The sequence below is a fragment of the Brachypodium distachyon genome, chromosome 2, assembly GCF_000005505.3.
Source record: "Brachypodium distachyon strain Bd21 chromosome 2, Brachypodium_distachyon_v3.0, whole genome shotgun sequence".
NCBI lineage: Eukaryota > Viridiplantae > Streptophyta > Magnoliopsida > Poales > Poaceae > Brachypodium > Brachypodium distachyon.
Genome location: NC_016132.3, coordinates 19,786,952 through 19,808,914, shown reverse-complemented (window position 1 = coordinate 19,808,914; position 21,963 = coordinate 19,786,952). Strand labels below are relative to the sequence as shown.

The 21,963-nt window shown below is 53.4% G+C and overlaps 1 protein-coding gene across 1 annotated transcript; it reads left to right on the top strand.

Moving 5' to 3' along the window:
- Nucleotides 1–9,765: 9,765 nt before the first annotated feature.
- LOC100842432 (RING-H2 finger protein ATL74) lies at nt 9,766–11,493 on the top strand. Its single transcript, XM_003566088.4, has 2 exons — nt 9,766–10,878; nt 10,956–11,493. Exon 1 carries the CDS (start codon nt 10,070–10,072, stop codon nt 10,703–10,705), a length of 636 nt encoding a protein of 211 aa, XP_003566136.1. The 5' UTR covers nt 9,766–10,069; the 3' UTR covers nt 10,706–10,878; nt 10,956–11,493.
- The last annotated feature ends 10,470 nt before the right edge of the window (nt 11,494–21,963 follow it).

The window sequence follows — 21,963 nt, the reverse complement described above, 5'->3', positions numbered from 1 at the left end:
GCAAAATGAGATGGGGGCTGTTACTGCTAATCCTGATGAGATGGGGGTGATTGTGCAAGATTTCTTTACCAAATTGTACAATGCTGATGATGCGGTCAGGCCACAGCTGGTGACGGCGGTGCTGGACAGAAGCGTCATAGACAATATGAATGGTTCTCTGTGCAAGGAGTTTACGGATGATGAGATTGGGGATGCTTTGTTCCAAATTGGACCTCTAAAAGCACCCAGGCCAGACGGGTTCCCTGCTAGATTTTTCCAGCGACATTGGGGTGTCTGTAAGGAGGATGTGGTGAAAGCTGTTAGGGAGTTCTTTCGAACAGGACAGATGCCCGCGGGGGTTAATGACACGACTATTGTTTTGATCCCGAAAAAGCCCAATCCGGAAAATATCAAGGATTTTAGGCCCGTTAGCCTATGCAATGTGGTGTATAAGATTGTGGCTAAATGTCTGGTAAATAGGCTTCGTCCTTTCTTAGATGAAATCATTGGCCCTACCCAAAGCGCCTTTGTTTCGGGAAGGATGATCACGGATAATGCCATCATTGTGTTTGAGTGTTTGCATGCTATCAAAAACGGTGCCTCAAGTAATGGGAAGTTTTGTGCTTACAAACTGGACCTGGCCAAGGCCTATGACAGAGTGGATTGGAGATTTCTGGAATTAGCCCTTCGAAAGAAGAGGTTTGAGGAGAAGTGGATTGCTTGGATCATGAACTGTGTAACCTCCGTTAGATATTCGGTTAAATTCAACGGCAACCTCCTCGATCAGTTTGTGCCAAGTAGAGGTCTCAGACAAGGGGATCCACTATCCCCCTTTCTCTTTCTGTTCGTGGCTGAGGGTTTGGCTTCACTACTCAGTAAGGAGGTGACCAAGGGGAGAATCGAAGACCTCAAGGTGTGTTTTGGGCCCCCTGGAGTTTCTAATCTCCTGTTTGCTGACGACAACCTTTTGTTCTTTAAGGCGGATCAAGGCCAAGCCCTCAACATTAAAAAGGTGCTAACCAGGTACGAAGCAGGGACGGACCAAAGCTTGAGCCCAGCCAAATGTTCGCTGCTAGTGGGCCGAACCTGCTCGGATAGGGATAGAACCACTGTGGCTAATATCCTGAATGTGTCCAACAAGGCTTTCGATGAAACTTATCTAGGCCTTCCTATCCCCGAAGAGAAAAGAAAGAATGGGAAATTCCAGGCGATCACCGAGAAAATAAGTAAACAGGTGGGGGACTGGAATGAGAGATACCTTTCTGCGACAGGGAAAGAAGTCCTAATTAAGGCGGTCCTCCAAGCTATTCCGACTTACTCGATGAGTGTCTTCAGATTTTCAGCGGGCTCGTGCGAAGATATTATGCAACAAATTCGCTAGTTCTGGTGGGGCGAAGAAAAAGACACCCAAAAGATCCATTGGTTGGTTTGGGAGAAGTTGATCAAGTCCAAATGCAGAGGGAGATGGGGTTTCGGGACCTGCAATTGTTCAACCAGGCCTTGTTGGCTAAACAAGCCTGGAGACTCCTGGTTAACCGGGACAGCCTTTGTGCCAGGGTTTTGAAAGTGGAATATTACCCTAACAGAACCCTGACGGATACTGCCTTTATTCAGAAGTCCTCCCAATGCTGGCAGGGAATTATGCATGGCTTAGAGCTTCTCAAAGAGGGCATTGTCTGGCGCATCAATTCGGGTGAAAAAGTTAGAATATGGAGAGATAACTGGATCCCAAGAAATAACCTGAAAATGCCTCTCATTAGGGGCCGATCGAGAATTAGATGGGTGTCACAATTGATGATCCAGGATACTAAAAGTTGGAATGAGCCTCTGATTCGGGACATCATGCACCCAATCGATGCCGATGACATCCTCAAAATCAGAATTCCCAGATTTGAAGGGGAGGATTTTGTCGCGTGGCTCCCCGAGGAAACATGCTTATTCACGGTCAAGAGCGCGTGTAAGCTGGCGGCTGAGAGGAGGTATAATAATCAACCTGAGGGCTCCAGTGAACATCCCTCCGGTGATAGAAGTCTATGGAATCTGGTCTGGAAATGCAATGTTCCCCCAAAAGTTCGTGTGCTTGCGTGGAGACTGGCCAACAATGCCTTAGCGGTTCAACAGGAGAGAAGCAGACGTTTTAAGAAGGAACTCCCTCGCTGTAAGATTTGTGGAATGGAAGATGAGGACGGCCAGCATGCGGTAATGTGGTGCACGAAAGCGAAAGCGCTAAGAGAAGCCATGAGGGCACACTGGACCCTGCCTACGGAATCCATCCTCTCTATCAGAGGGCGTGATTGGGTCCTCTTGATTCTTGATCAAATTGATGCGAAGACTAGAGCTAATTTACTAATGCTGTGGTGGAAGTGCTGGGACCTTCGGAACGACATTATTTTCGTGAAGGGTGAGAAAACCATTGGGGACTCCGTGAACTTCGTCCGGTCGTTCCTAGATGAACTCCAATTCCCGAAAAGCATTGCGCTCCAAGTGGATCTGGGAAGGTGATTGGTAGCCGGCCTCAGACAGAACCGCAGTCGAACAGATCCTGTCCGGTGTGGAACGCGGCCCCTCTGGGATCTCTGTTGATCCAAACGGATGCAAGCTTCCTGGAGGAAAACAAGTGTGGGGCTTGGGGCGCCGTTGTGCTGGATGATAATCGTACGGTGATTAAGTCGGCCTGGGGCTGGATTGAGCACGCGAACAATGCGGAATAAGCCGAAGCCATTGCCTGTCGTGAAGGTGTGATGCTGGCTGACGACCTCAACTCGGTTCTGGAGACGGATTCCATAAAGGTGGTCTCGGCAATTAACGATTCCAAGATGGCTAGATCAGGGCACTTCGATGTGATTGAAGAAATCAAGAGACAGATGTCCCAAGGTGTCATAGGCATCGAGTAGAGCACAAATCCATGTTGCTCATGAGCTCGCCAAGTATGTTCGTAGGGTTATGGCAAGTGGGTCCCTGCGAAACGCTGTGCCGCCTGATATATGGCATGCTGTAATGAACCCCTGTAATTTTGCTGTTATGACAAATTAACCAAGCAGCTTGGCTGCTCTTTCAAAAAAAAAAAATCATATCCTTGCCCATTCGAGGCGCCAATGGGAATGATATGTTAGAAGGACAATATTTGATTGATGCATCTTTATGATAGAGAGATTTTACGGTGGATAAGTCAACTACCACTTAAAACAAATGTAAAGTACGCAAAGATGTTTGGTTTTGCTCATCTTCGAATACACGGGGCTGGAGGCCACTACCTCCGGCGGACTTGGCGGATTTGCACTAGCAAGAGTGGCTCAGTGGCAAGTACTACTATATCCTACTCCCACTCTAGCTAGTGCCTTGCGGGCCGAACCCTGGCAGCCATGGACATAATACTCACATACATGGACAGTACTTTGTAGAGTTGCCCGTGATCTTAAAACAGAAATCAAAGATGCTTCCGAAGAGGCAGTAGTTGCCTGTGATCTTTGTACTGTAAGAGGAAACAATTTTTTTTGTGCCCGAGATTACCGAATTACAGACGAAATATCAACAAGATACAGCTGAATCACTAGATTATACAGTACAAAACATTACAATACTCAATACTGTCTTGTGAGAATTATATCACTGATATGGTCATACAGTCACCGGCGATGCACAACCTGTCGCAGGTATCTTGGTAGAACCCCTCGAGCTCTTTTCACTGATGGCACCAAATGCATGGCGTTGCCCATTGGGAGTGATGGGTTACGAGGATGACAGTTACTTGCTTGCATGCTGCATCCTTGTGGGGGAAAGATAACCTAAACAAGTAAAAAAGGTTGAATCTTTAAAGAACTAGTATTCGACCGAAATCAGATATTTGCAAATCAGTATATGCTAGCTAGTGTCTCTAGGAGTCAGCTTGAACAACCCTTGTCCGATGCGTTTACGTTCATAGGAAGATATTTGCAAAAGGAGTATTTGCATATAAGATTGATATACTTGCCGACTTGGCACTTTGCCAGTGCATAACCTCAACAGCTCTGTTCTGAAGTTTAAACAGACTAAAATACGTTCAGAGGAAGATATTTGCAGATGAAGATATTTGCAAAGGAAGATACTTGCAGTGTTTCAGAGGAAGATATTTACCAAGGAAAATACTTGCAGTGCACATACCCTGAACGGCTCTGCTCTGAATGGCTAAAAACAGACTTAAGTATGTTCAGACGGTGTATCTTTATGACAGGGATAACATGAACAACTCTGCACTGATCGTTTTTAAAAAGTATTTTCATAGATCAAGATATTTGCTTTTGGTGCACTTTTTCTCTTCCCTAGGTCTACTTGCTCGGTGCAACTATCTGTGAAAGATACATTATATAAAACTCTTGTTCTTCGTCGTTTAGAAAACTATACCATTAATTACTTTCTGCTTCCCAAAACTTACCTTCCGATTCACCTGTCATATATAACAAGACAAAGTAACGACGCACCTGCAGTAACTGACGCAGCCAATCAATGGATGATACCTTCCATGCGCACTTCCATCCAAAACCTTGGACACAAAGAAGACAGTAACAAAGGGGAAAGTGCACATATATAAACAAAACAGAACATTATCCTTATCTGCTTTAGCGCGCGCACTAGCTAATCTACGTAGCAAGTACTAGCTACTTGTCATCTGAAGCCCTCTCAGGGTACGATAATAAACTCTCCACAGGGATTCTGACTTGATATGTAAAGGGCATTCCAGGTTGATCGGCATCAGTAACCATCAGGATGCAACTAGCGCCACGGTGGCAGATCCCCGTCGGACGCGGGCAGGAGGATCTTGTGCATTGGATATTTATCATTTTCAGTGTCCCTGGTGTGCTCTCATTTTTAACACGGGGTGGGGACGCGCACCACGTAAACCCTGAAATCAATGTTCATGCCACAAACGCCTTTGCTCTCATTTTTAACACTGAGTGGGGACGCCCACCACGCAAACCCTGAAAGCCACAATCATGCCACAAAGGCTTACGTACAGCCGTGAGCTTTCATTACGAGATGAGGATTCTCGGAGGCTCGGAGCCAGGAGCAGAAATGCCGACGTCCTATGCTGTCGGAGTGTCATTTGTACGTTATGCAGACAGAGCCCCGCGCCGGCGATGATTATTTGTGCGAGACGTCCGTCAGTGGTGTTCGCGCAAGGATGCCCCGTATTCCTCCGTCCAACAAAACATGTCTCAAGTTTGTCAAAATTTAGATGTATCTAGACAGAATTTAGTGTATAGATGCATTCAAATTTGGTCAAAGTTAAGACATTTTTTATTTTTATTTGACGGAGAGAGTCGTATAAGTAAAATCAGATAGATTAGCACACATGCCTCGATACATGCGGTAAACTTTATTTTACAGACTAAATATACAAAACAATCTAAAAGGAGGTGGTTGAAAAATGAAAACCCCGGCCCTCTGCATCAAAATGATGCACATGGCCATGACTAAATACACATGGTAAACCCTCAGATCAATGTAGCTTGTTTGTTGATATTATTTGCATTATGAACCAATTTGGCTGTTCCTAATGATGCGTTCCACTTCCACCTTCCTGTAAAATAATATGGAGCACGAGCTAATCTAACCGTATCATGTTGCACATTGCTCTCCTTGTTATGCAAGGTGAGTGCCCGATCTTCACGAATGGGATGATCACTACAAAGCAAATAAATGGATAGCAAACCTAGCAACATTTTTTTAATGCGAAATTGTTTGGAACTAACAAATTATACGAAAAACCTCTTCCCCGTTCGACCGCGGACCCCGCCATGCGAGGTCGAGTTTCTCCTACCTCCTCCTCTCTCTCTATCTCGTTCTCTCCCTCTGCTATCCCGACCCCCCCTCTCTCTCTCTCTCCCCTCCGCGCGACGCCAGGTGGCCGGACCTGGGCCCCACGCTCCCTCCTTGGGTAAGTTTTTTTAATTTTTTGCAAATAAAATAAAAACTAGAAGTTAAAAAATAAAAAGCTCAGAAATAAAAGTTCAAAAATTAAAAGACAGAAATAAAAATAAAAATTCAAAACAAAATAAAGTTTAAAAAAATAAAAAGTTGCCAAAAAATAAAAATAAAAACGACAGTCGGACTGTCAGAATTTGTTCACTAGCTTCCGTTTGGGCGGTCGTCCGCCAAACAACAATCCCCTTATCCAACTTTTGCTATTCTTCGGTGTAGCTCAGGCCTACGATCGAAATCTCCAATCAAGCGACAACGGACCAGCACCAGTCCTAAAAGATAGACAGACAGTTGCGATGCAGAGCCCTTAATTTCGCCTCTTTACACTTTGCAGTGATGCACTAATCACTAATGCGTTGTTCGTCGGCGCACGACGAGTTCGCTACGCAGACATAGATCTAGCTTCGTCCTACCCATGCACGCAACATGCAAGAAAAAATCCCAACTCCGCCTCCAAAGCGACCAAAAGACATGCAGCCCAGAGAAAATTGCACATTTCACTCATCTTTGAGAGTGTTGTTGAGAAGAACACCTATTCAATGACTTTTTTTTTTGCGGAAAACACTCACTCGACGTCTAATCCGTTGCACAAATTAAGTTCATAATCCTCATTTGGGCTCGTTAAGTGGCTTTCTGACCAGTGGGGCCCACAATTCAGAGCCACGCTGGCATTCTTCTCCCTGTGGCTTCCTTCCCCTGAGCTCCAGGCCTCCTCTCCCCCCTTGTTCTTCCTTCTTCTCCAGCGCCGCCTCACGCCCGATCTTCGGCTCCCCTGTGAGCCCCTCTCCCTCTCCCTTGGGCAACCTGCACTTGGTCCACCACCGTCATGACCCTGGGCTCCAACGCAAGACGGCGGCCTCATCCCTGATCGCGTCGTATAGCGCGTGGCGCAGCCAGTGCACGGCCACGGCTTCCTGGTGCCTCTTGCTCGGGAGCAACAGGCCGGAGGACACCGCGGCGGCGACGGCGCAGAGCTCGAACAGCATGCCCAACTTGCCCTCCAGCCCGGCGAGTTGGTTCTCGGCGTCGTGCAGCAGGGCCGCCGAAGCCCGTCATGCGGAGCAGGGCCATCGGGAACCACGTCGAGGTCCACGATGTGCACGACATGCTGCCCACACGAGCACGAAGGGGGCCACGTTGTAGAAGGAACCGCGGCGTGGATGCCGTCGCCGGCTTCGTCGGGCTGCTGCTGCGGCGCGCAGACGACGACCCAGGAGCTCATTAGGCGCGAAGCGTGGCTCTGACTTGTGGGCCCCACTGGCCAGAAAGCTGCTTAACGAGCCCAAACGAGGATTTGGTCCTTTGCGCAACGAATTAAACATCGAGTGGGTGTTTTCCAAAAAGAAAATCGTCGAACCCTCACGGATAAGGATGTAAATGGCGCTCTAAACGGCGCCGCAAGGCCCGTTTGAATTTTTTTCCTTCGCAGTTTTTTTTCCTTTAATTCTGTCTTTTGGCTTATGTTGGTGCTAAATTGGCTGCTTATGTGTTGGTGCTAAACGGGAGCCCTACCGGCTGCCCGTTTACATCCCTGCTCACAGAGATGAGTGGAATCTGAAATTTACTCCGCGGCCGCACTAGCCTCCCTCTGCCCGCGCATGTCCGTCCCCTGCAACAACTCAGCTGCCTTGGCCAAACTATACAATTGATTACTTTCTCTGTAAAAAAAAATTACTTTCTGCTTCCCAAGTTTATCTTCAAAATCCACGGAGGACTAATCTTCCGACTCTCTAGGCTCTTGCTAACGGAGCACCAGTAACTCACGCAGTCAATCAAATGATGGTACCTCCATGCGCACTTTCATCCAAAACCTTGGATACAAAGTGGAAAGTGCACATATAGAAAACAGATCTAGCATTATCCTTGTGTGCTTTAGCGCGCGCACTCTACGTAGCAAGTACTAGCTACTTGTCATCTGAAGCCATCTCATCCGGAACAAAAAGGGTACGATAATAAACTCCCCACGGGGATTCTGACTTGATTAGGAATATCCATAATAAAGTGCATTCCAGGTTGGTTGGCAACAGTCACCATTCCATGCAGGATCAGGATGCAATTAGCGCCACAGCCGGCCGTGGCAGCAGATCCCCAACGGATGCAGGCAGGATGATCTTGTGCACTGGATATTTATCTAGTCAAAAGCGCACGCTTTTGCTCTGATTTTTAACACAGAGTGGGGACATGCACCACGTAAACCTGGTCTCATTTTTAACACGGTGCGGGGACGCGCACCATGTAAACCTTGAAACCAATTTTCATGCCACAAAACGTTTTTGCTCTCCTTTTGTTACCACGAAGTGGGGACGCCAACCACGCAAACCACACTCATGCCACAAACGCTCACTTTCGCTACTAGATCAGGATTTTCTAGGCCAGGTGCACAGGAGCAGCAAATTATTTTCATTATGCACTGTAACTTGTTTGCTCAAATTATTTTGCACAACAAATACACACGGTAAATTAACTTTATTGCACACCAAATACACGTGATAAACCTTCAGATCATGTACAGTAACTTGTTTGCTCAAATTAGTTTCATTATGCAAACTAAGCGTAGTTCAGGTGGTTTGATTTTTTGTGACGAAAACATCACACACATGTTCAAGTCTTAGACTTAACAGGGTGCTTGCATTTTACTTAATTTATTTTAGGAGGTCCAAGTCCCAGACTTAGCATGAGTGCTCGCATTTCGTTGAATTTATTTTAAGAGGTTCAAATTCCAGACTTAGCATGCGTGCTCGCATTTTCCTGGTTTTATTTTAGTTTTAACCGGCGCTATTCTTTCAATGGGAGTGACGTACCCGTCTGATGTGTTCCACCGTCTTGTGAAATAATTCGAGTTAATTTGGCCATATCATGTTTCATATTACGAGTTAATTTGACCATATCATGTTTGCTTATTCCTCTCTTTGTGATGCAAGGTGAGTGCCCGATCTTCATGAACTGGATGATTGATGGCAAAGAAGCGATGACAAACCGAACAACAAACTCTTAGGCTCAATTCGGCATTGCTGAATTGTGTTGTGCTAAAATTATTTTATAATCTGTAATAAAAAGATACACACGAAAGAAGTGAAAAGTTGGTTACCCAAACACAAAAATAGGCAATAGCTGATTGGAAAAGCTGGATTATCGTAATCCACCTCAATGCCAAACTCACCCTTAATGAGAAAGTCTTTGGAACTGAAGTCAAAACTATTTATGCTCATGACCGTGGCCACTCCAACTTTTGCTATTTTTTAGTGTCGTGCATGGTTATCGTCAAGCGACAACGTACCAAGCTACACCGGTCCAAAAGGACAATCAGCCAGTTGCGATGCAGCGCACTTAGGGCATTTACGATGGTGTGACGTCAATTTTCTCTTGAGAGTGCCACATAGGATGTTTGTGACGTCGAAGATAAAGAAGTCAAAAAACAAAGGCTCGAACCTTTTCTTAACTAAAAGATGATCTATTTACAAGAAGATAAGCTACTTTTCATTGTACTACTAGCTTTCACTTTTTTCTAATTACTTATTAATTTAATTCACTTAAACATTGATTGCAAAATAGTATGCTACTAAAAGACAACCTATTATTAACGTGTTTTACTGTCTTTTCTAAATGACTTGAAACGTGAAAAAAATTAATTTGCTCGTTGGACTTCGCAGTGATGCTTTTGTTCGCCGGCGGACGGCGAGTTCGCCAGAGTCCAGACACACATCCCAGGTTCGTCCTACCCATGCACGCAAGAAAAGATCCCAGAGCGACCGAAAGGCTTGCGGTCCCTCTGCCCGCGCATGTCCGTCCCTATCCCTGCGACAACTCAGCTGCCTCGGCATATTTTTAAGGGTGCAACTTGAGTAGCGCCTTTTTACAAAGTACACACTCGCTCAACAACAGAATAACAACGGTGGGCGCCGCGATCGCGAGCTCCTATATATAGGCCATCAACGGGGCAGAGAGTGATAGACAAATCCAGATAGCTAGCAAGTAAACATCACAGCCACAGCCACAGCCTACAGGCATCGATAGAATTCGAATAGCTTGAGCCATCGTCGATCTGCGGCCAATTCTGACTCATCTCGGCGTCCATTGCTGTAAGCGTGAACACGAAACCGGGTGGATTGGATACCGATTGATAATCGAGATAATGGGTCTTCGTGATTCATCATCTGAGGCGCCGGCGGCGTCGAGCGTCACGGGACTCACGGCGCGGCGGGCCCTCCACGCCCACGGCGGAGTCGTAGGCGCGGCCGCGCCGGCGCTGCCCCCCGGGGGCAGTGGCGACTCCGCCTTCGACACGAACGTGGTGATCATCCTGGCGGCGCTCTTCTTCGCGCTGCTCTTCGCCATCGGGCTCAACTCGCTGGCCCGGTGCGCGCTCCGCTACGGCGGGAGCCGGGGCGCGGCGGTGGCCGCGGCCGCCGCCGCCGTGGGCGCGTCCGCGCGGACGGGCTGCGGCGGCGGGGGCATCAAGAGGCGCGCGCTGAGGAGCCTCCCCGTGGAGGTGTACGGCGCGGCCGGCGCCGGGGAAGAAGGCGCGATCGACGACGTGTGCGCCATATGCCTCGCCGAGTTCGTGGACGGCGAGAAGGTGCGCGTGCTGCCGCGGTGCGGCCACGGGTACCACGTCCCGTGCGTCGACGCCTGGCTCGTGTCCCACGGCTCGTGCCCGACGTGCCGGAGCCCGGTCATGGAGGACGCCGCGCCCGCGAAGAAGAAGGGCGGCGGCGGAGGCCGAAGCCAGCGTCCGGAGGCCGACATGATCGCCGTGGTCATCGCGTGAGGGCGCCAGAGAACATCAGAAATGCTCTGCCCCCGCCCCCGCTCTCTTGTAAAGAAATTTTCCGGCGATTGGTTGCCATGCGTGTCAGGCGCAGCGCATGCTGTCGAAATTGGAGCTGCGCAATTGCTCGCTGTAGATACCGGACGGCGCAAAAACATTGTACTACTGACATGGTATGAGTAAAAGTTTTGCCGAATTCTCTGTTTCTGCCGGCCGGGCAAGCTCCTGAACTTGGCCTCTTTTTCCGCAGTCGTCGTCGCCCGTCGGTGGCCGGGCGGCCGGCTCCGCGCACGGGGGGCCGCGGACGTGGCCGACCGCTCATCCGCAAGCCAATCAACCACCGATACAGTGGCCACGAGGAGGGGCTATGCATAATGCACGGCGTGCCTTAGTCCGCACGCGACGGCGATCGTCTGACGCGGCAACTGCCGGGATTACTCCGTGGCGCCAACCAACCCCCGGCCCCGGATCCCCGGATTGCCACGTCTAGCTGCGCGTACGCGACGCACGCCAGGCGCTCCGGGCTCCGGCCGTCGTCGTCGTCACCTGCAGACCCGGTGGTGCACACGCCGTCCACGCATCTTCTCGCTCGGACAAGGAGAAGGTAGCTGCACGTAGGACGCACGCGCAACAGTGGATATGAGGTAACGCCGGGCCCGGTGACGTCGATGGATCGAGCTAGGGGCTAAGGGGGGGACCGGCTGATCAGTTCAACCACTTTTTTTTTTTTGAAACGTCAACGGTGGGGGTTGGCCCCACCTGAACAAGCACCTTTTTATTAAGCCCATGGGGGCAACGAAAAACTGTACAGGGGGAAGGGGGTAAATACAAGGAGGGGATTACACGGAGGGGACAAGCCCAGAGCAAACACCATTACACCAAGAAGTGAGCGCAGAGCTAGCAGGGGCGCAGGAGGAGCGGCAGCACCAGAGAGCGGCAAGGTCGCGGAGGAGCCGGGCGAGGGCGGCGTCAGAATGGGGAGCTGCATCAAACACGCGCCGGTTCCGGCTCTTCCAAATGCTCCACAGCAGAAGGAGCAGGGCCGTGTGAGCGGCCATGGGAGGGAGCAGCCGAAGCGAGTCGATCACCGAGGAACACAGCGAGTCGAAGGACCCCGCGCCGGGGAGGCTAGTGACGCCAACAGCCCGCCAAAGCGGACTCAGGCGCTCACAGTCGAAGAAGAGGTGGGGCAGGTCTTCGCGCGCCGAGGGGCAGAACGGGCAGGCGGAGGAATCCAGGCAGCCAAGGCGGTGAAGGAAGGCACACGTGCGCGTGTTGCCGTGACGCGCGATCCAGAAGAAGACTTGAACCTTTCTGGGGGCGAAGTTGAGCCAGTTGCGGTCGGCAAGCGGGAGATCAGGCCCGCGGGAGTGGAGCAGGCCGTAGAGGACCCCGGCGGAGGGACGGACGCCAGAAGAGATGAAGCGAATATCGGGGGCGCCAGGCCTTGGGCGACGAACCATCCGGCGGAGGGCCGCAAGGTCAACCGACGCCTGCGAGCTGAGCCGGGGGCGAAGCGGGAGCACGATGCCATCCTCGGAGAAGGACGAGCTCACGCTGGCGCGGGGGGGGGGGGGGGGGGGCAGGGAGTGTGAGAAGAGAGCGGGGAAGCGCGCGGCGAGCGGCACATCTGGGTCGCACCATCGGTCGAGCCAGAAGGAGGCACGCACGCCGCTCCCGATTCGGACAGAGAAAGCAGCGCAGTAGCGCGGGAAGAGCCCCTTGAGCATCCGCCAGAAGGGGGTGTCAGAGCGTGCGACGACATCGGAGATCCCAAACTCGCCGTACCAGCGGCGGACCCAGCAGGTCCAGGGGGAATCCACGCCGGCAAGGAGTTTATGGATGAATTTCAGGAGCAGGCACTCATTCTGGCAATTAAGATCCTTGAGACCGAGGCCTCCTTCAGCTCGGGGGCGGCAGGCAGACGCCCATGAAACCTGGCAATCGCCGCCACTGCATTTGGAAGCGCCCTTCCAGAACATGGCACGGCGAGGGCGGTCCATGCGAACGATCGTGGTAGCGGGGAGGCGGATGACACTCATGGCATACGAAGGAAGGGCCGACAGGACCGCATCCGTGAGGACGAGCCGCCCGCCTGCGGACAGGAGGTGAGAGCGCCACCCAGGCACACGCTTCTCAATCTTGACGACGAGGTGCTGAAGGTCACGAACACGGAGCTTGGAGGCGGCCAGGGGGAGACCAAGATATTCTTGGGGGAATTCAGCCACCGCACAGCCAAGGAGAGCGGCAAGCGACGCGTCACGCGCAGGAGCCACATGGATGGGAATAAACGCGGACTTGGCGAAATTGATGGTGAGCCCGGTCGCGGCAGAGAAAGCATCAAGACGGCGTCGAAGGACACGCAGCTGACTAGGCTCCGCGCGAATGATGAGGAGCGTGTCGTCAGCATATTGGATGATGGGGCAGGGGAGGTCATCGACCAGAGGATGGCGGAGGCGACGGCCCCCATCCCCGGACGCGATCAGGCGCTGGAGGAGGTCAGCGACGATGATGAACAGGTACGGGGACAGGGGGTCCCCCTGACGGAGCCCGCGCCTGTAGTCGATCCACCTCCCAGGCATGCCGTTGAGGAGCACGGAGGCACGGCCCGAAGCCAAAATGCAGGACATCCACGCCCGCCAGCGCGGACTGAATCCCCGGGCTGCCAGGATGGCGTCGAGAGCGCCCCACTCAACGGTGTCGAAGGCCTTCCGAAAATCCAACTTAAGGACAACAGCAGGGCAGCGCCGCTGTTGGCAACACTGGACAAGCTCCGTGGCATAAGCAAAATTGTCGGTGATGTTATGCCCGCGGATGAATCCGGATTGATCAAGCGAGACAAGGTCGGGGACAAGCGGCTGGATCCCGGCGGTGAGCATCTTACAGAGAATGTTCAAGGCACACCCCTGAAGGGAGATGGGGCGGAAGCTGTCCGCCGCAACAGAATCGGCCTTCTTGGGCAGGAGGGCAATGTAGGCTTGATTTAGCGGCTGCAGCTTGTCAAACCCACCGTGAAACGCAGCAAAGAAATCCATGAGGTCCTCCCTGACCAGCGGCCAGAAGGTCTTGTAAAAGGCGGGGCCGAAACCATCCGGACCGGGGGCAGCATCAGAGCGCATCCGGACAACCGCATGGCGGGCCTCATCAGCTGAAAAAGGAGCGTCCAGAGCGGCGAGAGACGGCAGCGGGTCGTAGAGCTCAGCGAGATTAAAGCTGAAGCGGACAGGCGACGCTGTGCCCAGGAGCTCGGACTAGAAAGTGGCGAGCAAGTGAGCTTTTTCCGAATGGTTGAACACGGGCACGCCTGCATCGTAGAGGACCTGAATCTTGTTCTTCCTGAAACGAGCGGAGGCACAGGCGTGGAAGAAGGCAGTGTTCTCATCCCCGAGTTTGCAAAATCTGAGCGAGTACCGCTGCCTCCAGTACATGGTCTTCGCAGCCAGATGAGCAGAGAGCTGAGACCGTTCAAGACGGCGGAGCAGAGACTCAGCGACCGAGAGCCACCCGCGCTCCTCGACGCAATCGAGGAAATTGATAACCTCCCTGCAGAGTGCGACGACGAGGTCAGGGTGTCGTTGGTGACGAGCCCAGCGTTTAGAGTCAGCGTGGACCCACTTCAGCTTCCGGGCAATCCGCTTGGCCGGGTCGCGCAGGTGATTGCAAGGACGAGCCCAAACAACGGCCACGAACTCGCGGTGGGACGGCTTCAAGGCCCAACATTTCTCATAGCGGAAGATAGTGGAAGCGGGGGCGCGCGCCGGGGCTGAAATCACGAGGGGGGAATGGTCCGAGGTGACCCGCACATCAGCCCGCGGCGTGGTGTTGAACAGGTTGGTGGCCCAGGCAAGATTAATGAACGCCCGGTCCAAGCGAACCAGGGTGGGCAGCTCCTGCATGTTGGACCAGGTGTACCGGCGATCCGGGAGAGGCAGCTCCTGGAGCGCGAGGTGGCTGAGGACGTCGCAGAAAGCCGCAGCCAGGGCCGCGTCGAAGTCACCGCCGCTACGATCCTCAGGGCGGACGGCGATGTTGAAATCGCCCACGAGTAGCCACGGCCCAGAGATGGACGAGCCGACAGACTGGAGCTCGTCGAAGAACTCAGGGCGCAACTCAGGAGCGCAGGGCGCGTAGACATTGGAGACGGCCACCGCGAGGGCGTCCGTAGTCGAAGCGAGATGGACGGTGAGCGTGAAGCGCCGAGGGTCAACCGAGGTCGCGCGGAACACAGAGGTGTCCCAGGCAGTGAGGATGCCACCCGAGGCACCGCGGGCATCGACGACGGCGTGGTCGCGCATGGAGGCCGGCAGGAAGGACGCGAGCTTCTGCGGGCAGGGCGCCGTGAGCTTCGATTCTTGAAGGAAAACAGCGGCCGGCGAAGAGCAGTCAAGAGCAGCGCGGACGACGGCACACTTAGCAGGATCACCAAGCCCACGGACATTCCAGTTAACAAAAGAAAGATCATGACAACTACCCATGTAGACATAGATAACACCTGAGAAAAGCTACGACACGAGGCACATGGACGCACACCACAAGCTGAGCACCAGAACACATAGGATGACACACGCACACACCCCACAAGACACCAGAACTACACATCTAGTCAAGGTCGACCACCACCGGGGAAGAGTCGTCGAGGCGCTGGAGCTCACCGGGCGGCACAAGGCAGCTCTCGCCGAGGGAACGCAACATCTTGAGCGGCAGGAATGGCGTGACGCCCTTCGGAACCGGAGCAGAGTCCCCGAGCTGACGAGCCTTGAGAGCGGTGGCGCGCGCCGTCATGTCCTGGAACTCCGGGCCCTCCTTGGCCATGAGCTTGGCGCTACGGCGGCGTGGGAGGAGCTGGGACCCAGCGGCCATGGTTGGGGCAGGGGCCGAAAGGTCCAGCCGGCAGGGCACAGCCGAAGTGGACGGCGACGACACAACATGCCAGAAGCGACGCAACGGCGCGGGAAGCTCCGAGCACAGCGCAGCGACAGGGTCGAGCCCACGCGGAGGCAAAACGAACACGTCTGACGTGAGCACGCTGGATCGTCCAGGGGATTTGGAAACCGAGGAGACGAGGCCCAGAGAGCCAACCGACAGATTCACGTGAACCAGCCCATCAGAGCGGCCCGCGAAGTCCCCACGCACAGCCGAGCGCGGGATGCGGAAGAAGCCTGCCTCGTGCGGGCGGCCCACCACCAACAGGTGGAAGAACCGCGGGGAGACCACGAGGAAGAGCCTCGACGGACGGGCGACGCCGCCGGGCAGGACGATCGCGCAGGGCACAGCGCCGTTGGGGTCGTTGAAGTCGCAAGGCAGGGCGTCGCCGGAGCCACAGGAGCCGCCCACGGCAGCAGGTGCCCCATGCGGCAGGCTGTTGAAGACCGGCATGAGAGGAGCGCCGACCAGCGAGCCACGACGACGCGCCGAGCGTGAAGAGGACGGATCACCGCCTGAGGGCGGAGCGCCACCGCCGCCGCCGCCAGATGGGCCGCCTGGCCCACCACCGTCGCCTCCGTCGCCCGACCACCCCTGTAGGGGGGAGAGTGAGGCGGAGAAAGCGGCCCGTTGCCAATCCCCCAGCGCCGAATGTGGAAGACGTCGATGTAGGTGATCAAGCCGTCCTCGTTCCTGACGTGGAGCTCCTCGGGCATGGCGAAGTAGTCGTCGAACTTGCAGAGGACCACCACGGCGGAGTAATCAGCTCCGGTGAGGCAAAACTCCTCCACGTGAGAGGGGTTCCCGATCCCTCCGACCGCGCACTGAATATGTGGGCGGTTTCAGTGTTCCAGGGGGAAACCGACCAGGGACAGGCTGACGAATCCAGCATGCTCGAACTTGGAACGGTTCTTGGCTTCATCGTGACCTTCCAACCAAACGGTGTGCTCCTGGAAGTCGAAGGAGCCCTCCAGCGACGCGCGGAGCCGGCTCTGCGGCGTCCGGAAGATGACCACATGGGTGCCGTGGGCCGACGCAGCCAGGCGGGCCTCCGCACCTCTGGGGACATGGGCCAGCAGTGTGCCACGGACGAGTGGGCCGGGATTTGGGCTCTCCGGCTCGACATAGGCGATCCCGAGGTGGGAGAAGGCCCGCATGTCAATGGGTGGCATGTACACGTCCAGGAAGTTGGGATGCGAGGGGGGGCTAGGTCATCAGCATCAGCGGGCGTGGCAGGTGGAGGAGGGAGAGGGAGCGGGTGGTTGGGATGGGAGTTAGATGGTGAAGGGAGGCTGCTCGCGGCCGTGGCGGGGTGTGGGGTGACGGGGAAGGCGGCATTGGCGGCAAGGTGACGCGCGGGGACTTCCGGGAGTGGCGACGAGGGAGAAGGATCACGGCGAGGGGACGGGGTGTGGGAGGGCGAGTTGGACATGGCGTCGGGAGGGTGAGCTGGGGACCGAGACATGCGGACGCGAAAACGAGAAGAGCGATGACTAGAGCAGAGACAATGGCGACACTTAACTAGATCACGGCAGGCGGAGACAAGATGATCGGATGCCAGGCACCGAAAGCAGGATTTAAGGGGCGGACAGGGTGGGCGGCTCAGAGAGTGGAGAGGCCGGGAAGCCTCACGAAGGGACAGAGCAGGTGGAGAGGGGCGGTAGAGCGGCGGCGCGGCAGTCGAGGCCATGGGAGGAGGGAGGGAGCCATCGACGGGAAGTGGACCGAGGAGGGAGCAGGCAACCTCAACGTCTTCGTGCGGGGCAGAAGGCTGAGCGTAGTATCAGGATCGGACGACGCGGGAGGCATGGGGCTAGGAGGCGGGGTGGTAAAACAGGGTGGGGCAGGAGAGAGGGCGATCGAGACACGCGGCGAGATGGGCGGAGCAAGCGAGGACACGCAAGGGGAGGGGCAAGGAGACTAGGAGGCAGCTGTAGACAACAACCGGCAGGTGGGGCCAGGTATGGGGAGCGGACCACGTCGGCATAGGAGATCAGTTGACGGGGAGGAGGCGACGATTGCGGAAAGTAAACGGGGTTGGGGACAAGCTGGGGTTGACTTGTGATCAGGGGCCCACCCAAATTCGAAAAATGGAGCGCGCGGTCAGCGCAGGTGAAGCAGGCGAACTAGTAGCTAGCGAAGCAGAACCGGCCACGCCGGAGCACGGCGGCCGCCACGCCGACGCATGAGACCGAGGTGCGAAACACCGACGGCCCCGCATAGACCACGGCAAAGCGATCGTTGACGGAGGTGAAGTGGTAGTTCAGAGCATTCAGAACGAAGAAGCGGTTCGGGCCAGTGGCGACGCCAGGGTCGGCGGCGATCCACAGAGCAACGCGGGGAGGCCCGGCGGTCACCGAAGAGCAGATGGGGGAGTAGAACGAGCCAAGACAATACTCCAGGAAGGCATCACCAGGACGGTAACGCGGCAGGTGAAGGGGGAGTGCAGGCGACAGGACGGACACGAAGAAGGGGGCGATGGCAGGGAGGGGGAGGAGAGGAGGGTGCGGGGGGCGAGGAGAGGAACAGGAGGGGCAGCGGAGGCGGCGGCGGCGGCGAGGGCGAGGAGGTGGGAGAGCAGCGAGATGGGCGGAGACGACACTCATGCTCAACCACTTTGGATTGTACTCCGTGCGTAACAGAGGCGAGCTGAATGATTATTCAGTTGCTAGTCAATTCGATCTTGCCTGGCCGATGGGATGATGGGCGAAGTGAATAAAAATATTCTAGCAGCTGAAATGTAGAAGTTTCTCCCTGACGAGGAACTCCGGAAAGACACAAAATCGCCACACGGGCTTGTGCATGACTTCCATGCCAACAAACCACATACTCCCTCGGTCCGCAAAAGACTATACATCTGGGTTTTGCAAGAGATTAAGCATTTTACAGAAAACCCCCTCCTTCCCTCCATTACGCAGTGCTTCGATTCACCCACAGGAGTTACTGCGCATCCTCCTGCACATCACCATGCCCAGTGCTGTCCTGCCATCCTGCACATTACCCTGCCCAGCGCCACCGGACGCGCCCGGTACAACACCGCCCTGCCCAACACATGCTTTCTGGTCGTCGTCCAGGTCTGCAATCTTGGCCCCGCCACCGCTGCTGGCTTCAGGGGCACGGACGGAGCCTCCAGATCCTCCGCGACGGCCGGCTCGCCGGTTTCTGCCCTCCGCTCGCCATGGCTGAGGGATGAACGAGGGACTCTTGAGCAGCTTTATTGGATCGCTCTCCATGAATAGGAATGACAGAGACGACCTTGGATTGGAAGCTGGAGCGACAGGGTTGGAGACAGGAGTAGGATTGGATCGGGGGAGAGGAAATAGTGGAGAGCAGAAGATGATTTGGGGTGGGGGTGTGTGTGGGGGGGGGGAGGGGGAGTGGGGGGCGCTGGGCTGAATATGATGCATTCAACGGGGTGGGGTGGGGGTGCATGTACAACCTTTTGCGGAAATCGATCTAGCCCAGATGTAGTGTATTTTGCGGATGGATCTAGCCCAGATGTAGGGCCTTTTGCAGATGGAGTGAGTATGTACGTGACTGTCTGTAGGACCGTTATAAGGTATTTAATTAGGTCCTCACGCTGTGATATATGGCACCCACAACTTCTTTTTATCAGAAACGTTAGCACGAATGCACGATCGAACAACACAAAAGGGGGTGCCATCTGCCACTGACAAATCACAGTATCCTACGTATCACTTGTTAACAATTTCGAGATTGACCTGATTTTCTTTTTCTCTTCAAGTTTTAGTGACCAAGTTATTACGAACAGGCTCCACATTTCTTTGCACCGCATGAGCAAATCCCACGAACAAATTTCACGTTATTTTGGCAGGGCGAACAACTTGTTATGAAAAAAATCACTCTCGACCTGGCAGTTATCGGACCATAACTTTTGGTAAAACTCGAAAGGTCAAGATTTATTCTGAACACTTCGAACTTTTCCTAGAACGTACGACTCCATAGCTGTTACGACTCTTGGATCCACAAAAAATATGCCATTGCCAGAGCTTTCCACTCCCCAAAGCCTCGACTCCTTGTGAGCAAGAAAAGATTTGAGATAATTCTGGGACCTAACCCAAGCAAATCATTGACCCTCGTCTCCAAGTATTTGTGGAGCTTTTCCTTCTTCCTTTTTTGCGGGGATTTGTGGAGCTTGTTATTCTTTAAGGTTGGGGACTCCAAAATGGTTGGAGTTTTCCGGAAGCATCGAACCTTGTTGATTTTCTCTGATAGCATATACGAAGGTCAGGTTCCACCCCTCCAAAATAAAAAGGATACCAAAAAGGACGAGCATGCGAGGCTCAGAGGGAAGCAGCTTGACAGAGAGCCCGACGTCATACCACTGTTTTTTTTGTGCCATCTCAGCAGAGACGTAGAATTCCTCCCGTGGATTTGAATTAACTCCGAGAAACAAATCATCGCCTCCTCCGGCTCCCCTCCGCTTTACTCTTTTTCGCTTTAGTTTCTGCCAGCTTCTTATGGTTGTTGTTGCCTGCTTCTTATAGCTTGTGATAGTATTGCTCATATAAGATTCTTTGCCTAGATAATGGATAATCATTTACTTTCACTTGTAATCTTGAAAATGTTTAGCTCCGTCAAAATTATAGACACTCTATTCAGCTCCTCTAGGTTCGCATCCTCGATCTTTTAAATACATGGATAAATCAATTTCTTTACACATGTAAAGAACTTGTACTGATAGAAGCCGAATAGAATGATACCAACAGAAGTCAACAATATCCAATAGCGTGTAGAACAAATATTAATGTTGTAAGAGCGGTTCATTGTTCCTCTCCACCACCCCCACCCCCGGTCTACCCCATTGCTTGTCGCTCCCTCTATGTGTAAATATAGGGGTGTTGTCATTGCATGCCAATTGTTGCCTAGCCCGACTCCCTCTCTCACAAGCATCCCTTCATTCTTGTCTGAATTGAATACACTTCGCTCCCTGTTCTAGGTAGCGAAAGTTGATACCTAACTTTTCAGAATATATTTTATTATTAATGCCATGTGATTCTCTTGATTATGTAGTATTCCTTCTGTTCCTAAATATAATGTTCTATAACTTTGTAGTAGTACTAAGTAAAACTCATTGAAAGTTTAACGTAGTTTATAAAAAAAATCTATCGACATTTACAACTCTGAATTAGTGTTATTAAATCCGCTATGACATAAATTTTCATAGTATACATATTTGATATTGTAAATGTTCGTATATTTCTCTACAAACCTTACCAAACTTTACAAAATTTGACTTAGAACAAAACTAGAACATCTTATATTTAGGAACGGAGGTAGTATCTTAATTTTCTGATGACATCACCACCAACAATGTTAAGTTAAAGAGATCAGCTGAAGTTGCTCCGATGACAACAGAAAAAATCGCACACCTGCGTTCAAAAGCAAAGTGCATGGATCGACTAACAAAAGTAGTCCACCAATTGCACCCGTGCCGGCATCGTGGGCGGACCTCGTGGCTGCTCCTTCCGCCGACGTTCCCACGCGCCCCCGAGCCAGCGAAACGCCGGCTTCAACATCTGGAGCCACCGGGCAACCATCCCATGGAGTCGCCAAGACCACCTCCCGGCGGCGGTCGCCGCAGGCTCCTCCCGCCGCCCTTCTCCTAGCTCGGGCGTCCCATGAGAAGCCTCCGGCGGGGGCGTATCGGCCTCGGGCTGGACGAACCTGGCCGGGCTGGGCTCGGAGTAGCAGCGGCGCAGGATGACGCTGTTGAGCTGCGCCTCGAACGCGAGCCGCTCGTACTCGTCCAGCAGCGTGCTCCGCCGCGCGCCGCAGCCGGCGCTCACGTCGAGGCTGTACCGCGGCAGGACGTCGTCGTCGTCGTTGCCGCCCATGTAGCCGGATCCTCTCGAGCTCTCCATTCTGGTGTTATCAGTATTCTCGCGCCGCCCGCGTGTACGCGCGAATGCAATTGCAATGCCACTGTATATAAGCAAGCATTGTACGCTAGCTCGTAAGTAGCCGGGCCAGTGTGGTCCTCGTAATGCCGCGGCTACGCCTACGCGGCCATTATTCTGAGCGAAAGTTTTGTGCGAGCTTGGCGTCGGGGCGACGGCAAGGATCGCCCGGCCGCAGCAGGAGCTTGCTCCGTACGGCTCGCGTAAGCCCAAAGCATGGATCACGCGTGCATTGGTCGTTGCATGCCATACTGTATCGCCGATCTGACGAAGAGCACAGATGCATTGTCGTCGATGACCTTCGGTACTGTATCATTCGGGGAGGTATACGCAAGGAACAAAACGTTGCCTTATTAGGATCTGAACTTTGTAGAATGCTTGTACCATAATTGCGTTGTACGAGATTCTGTGGCT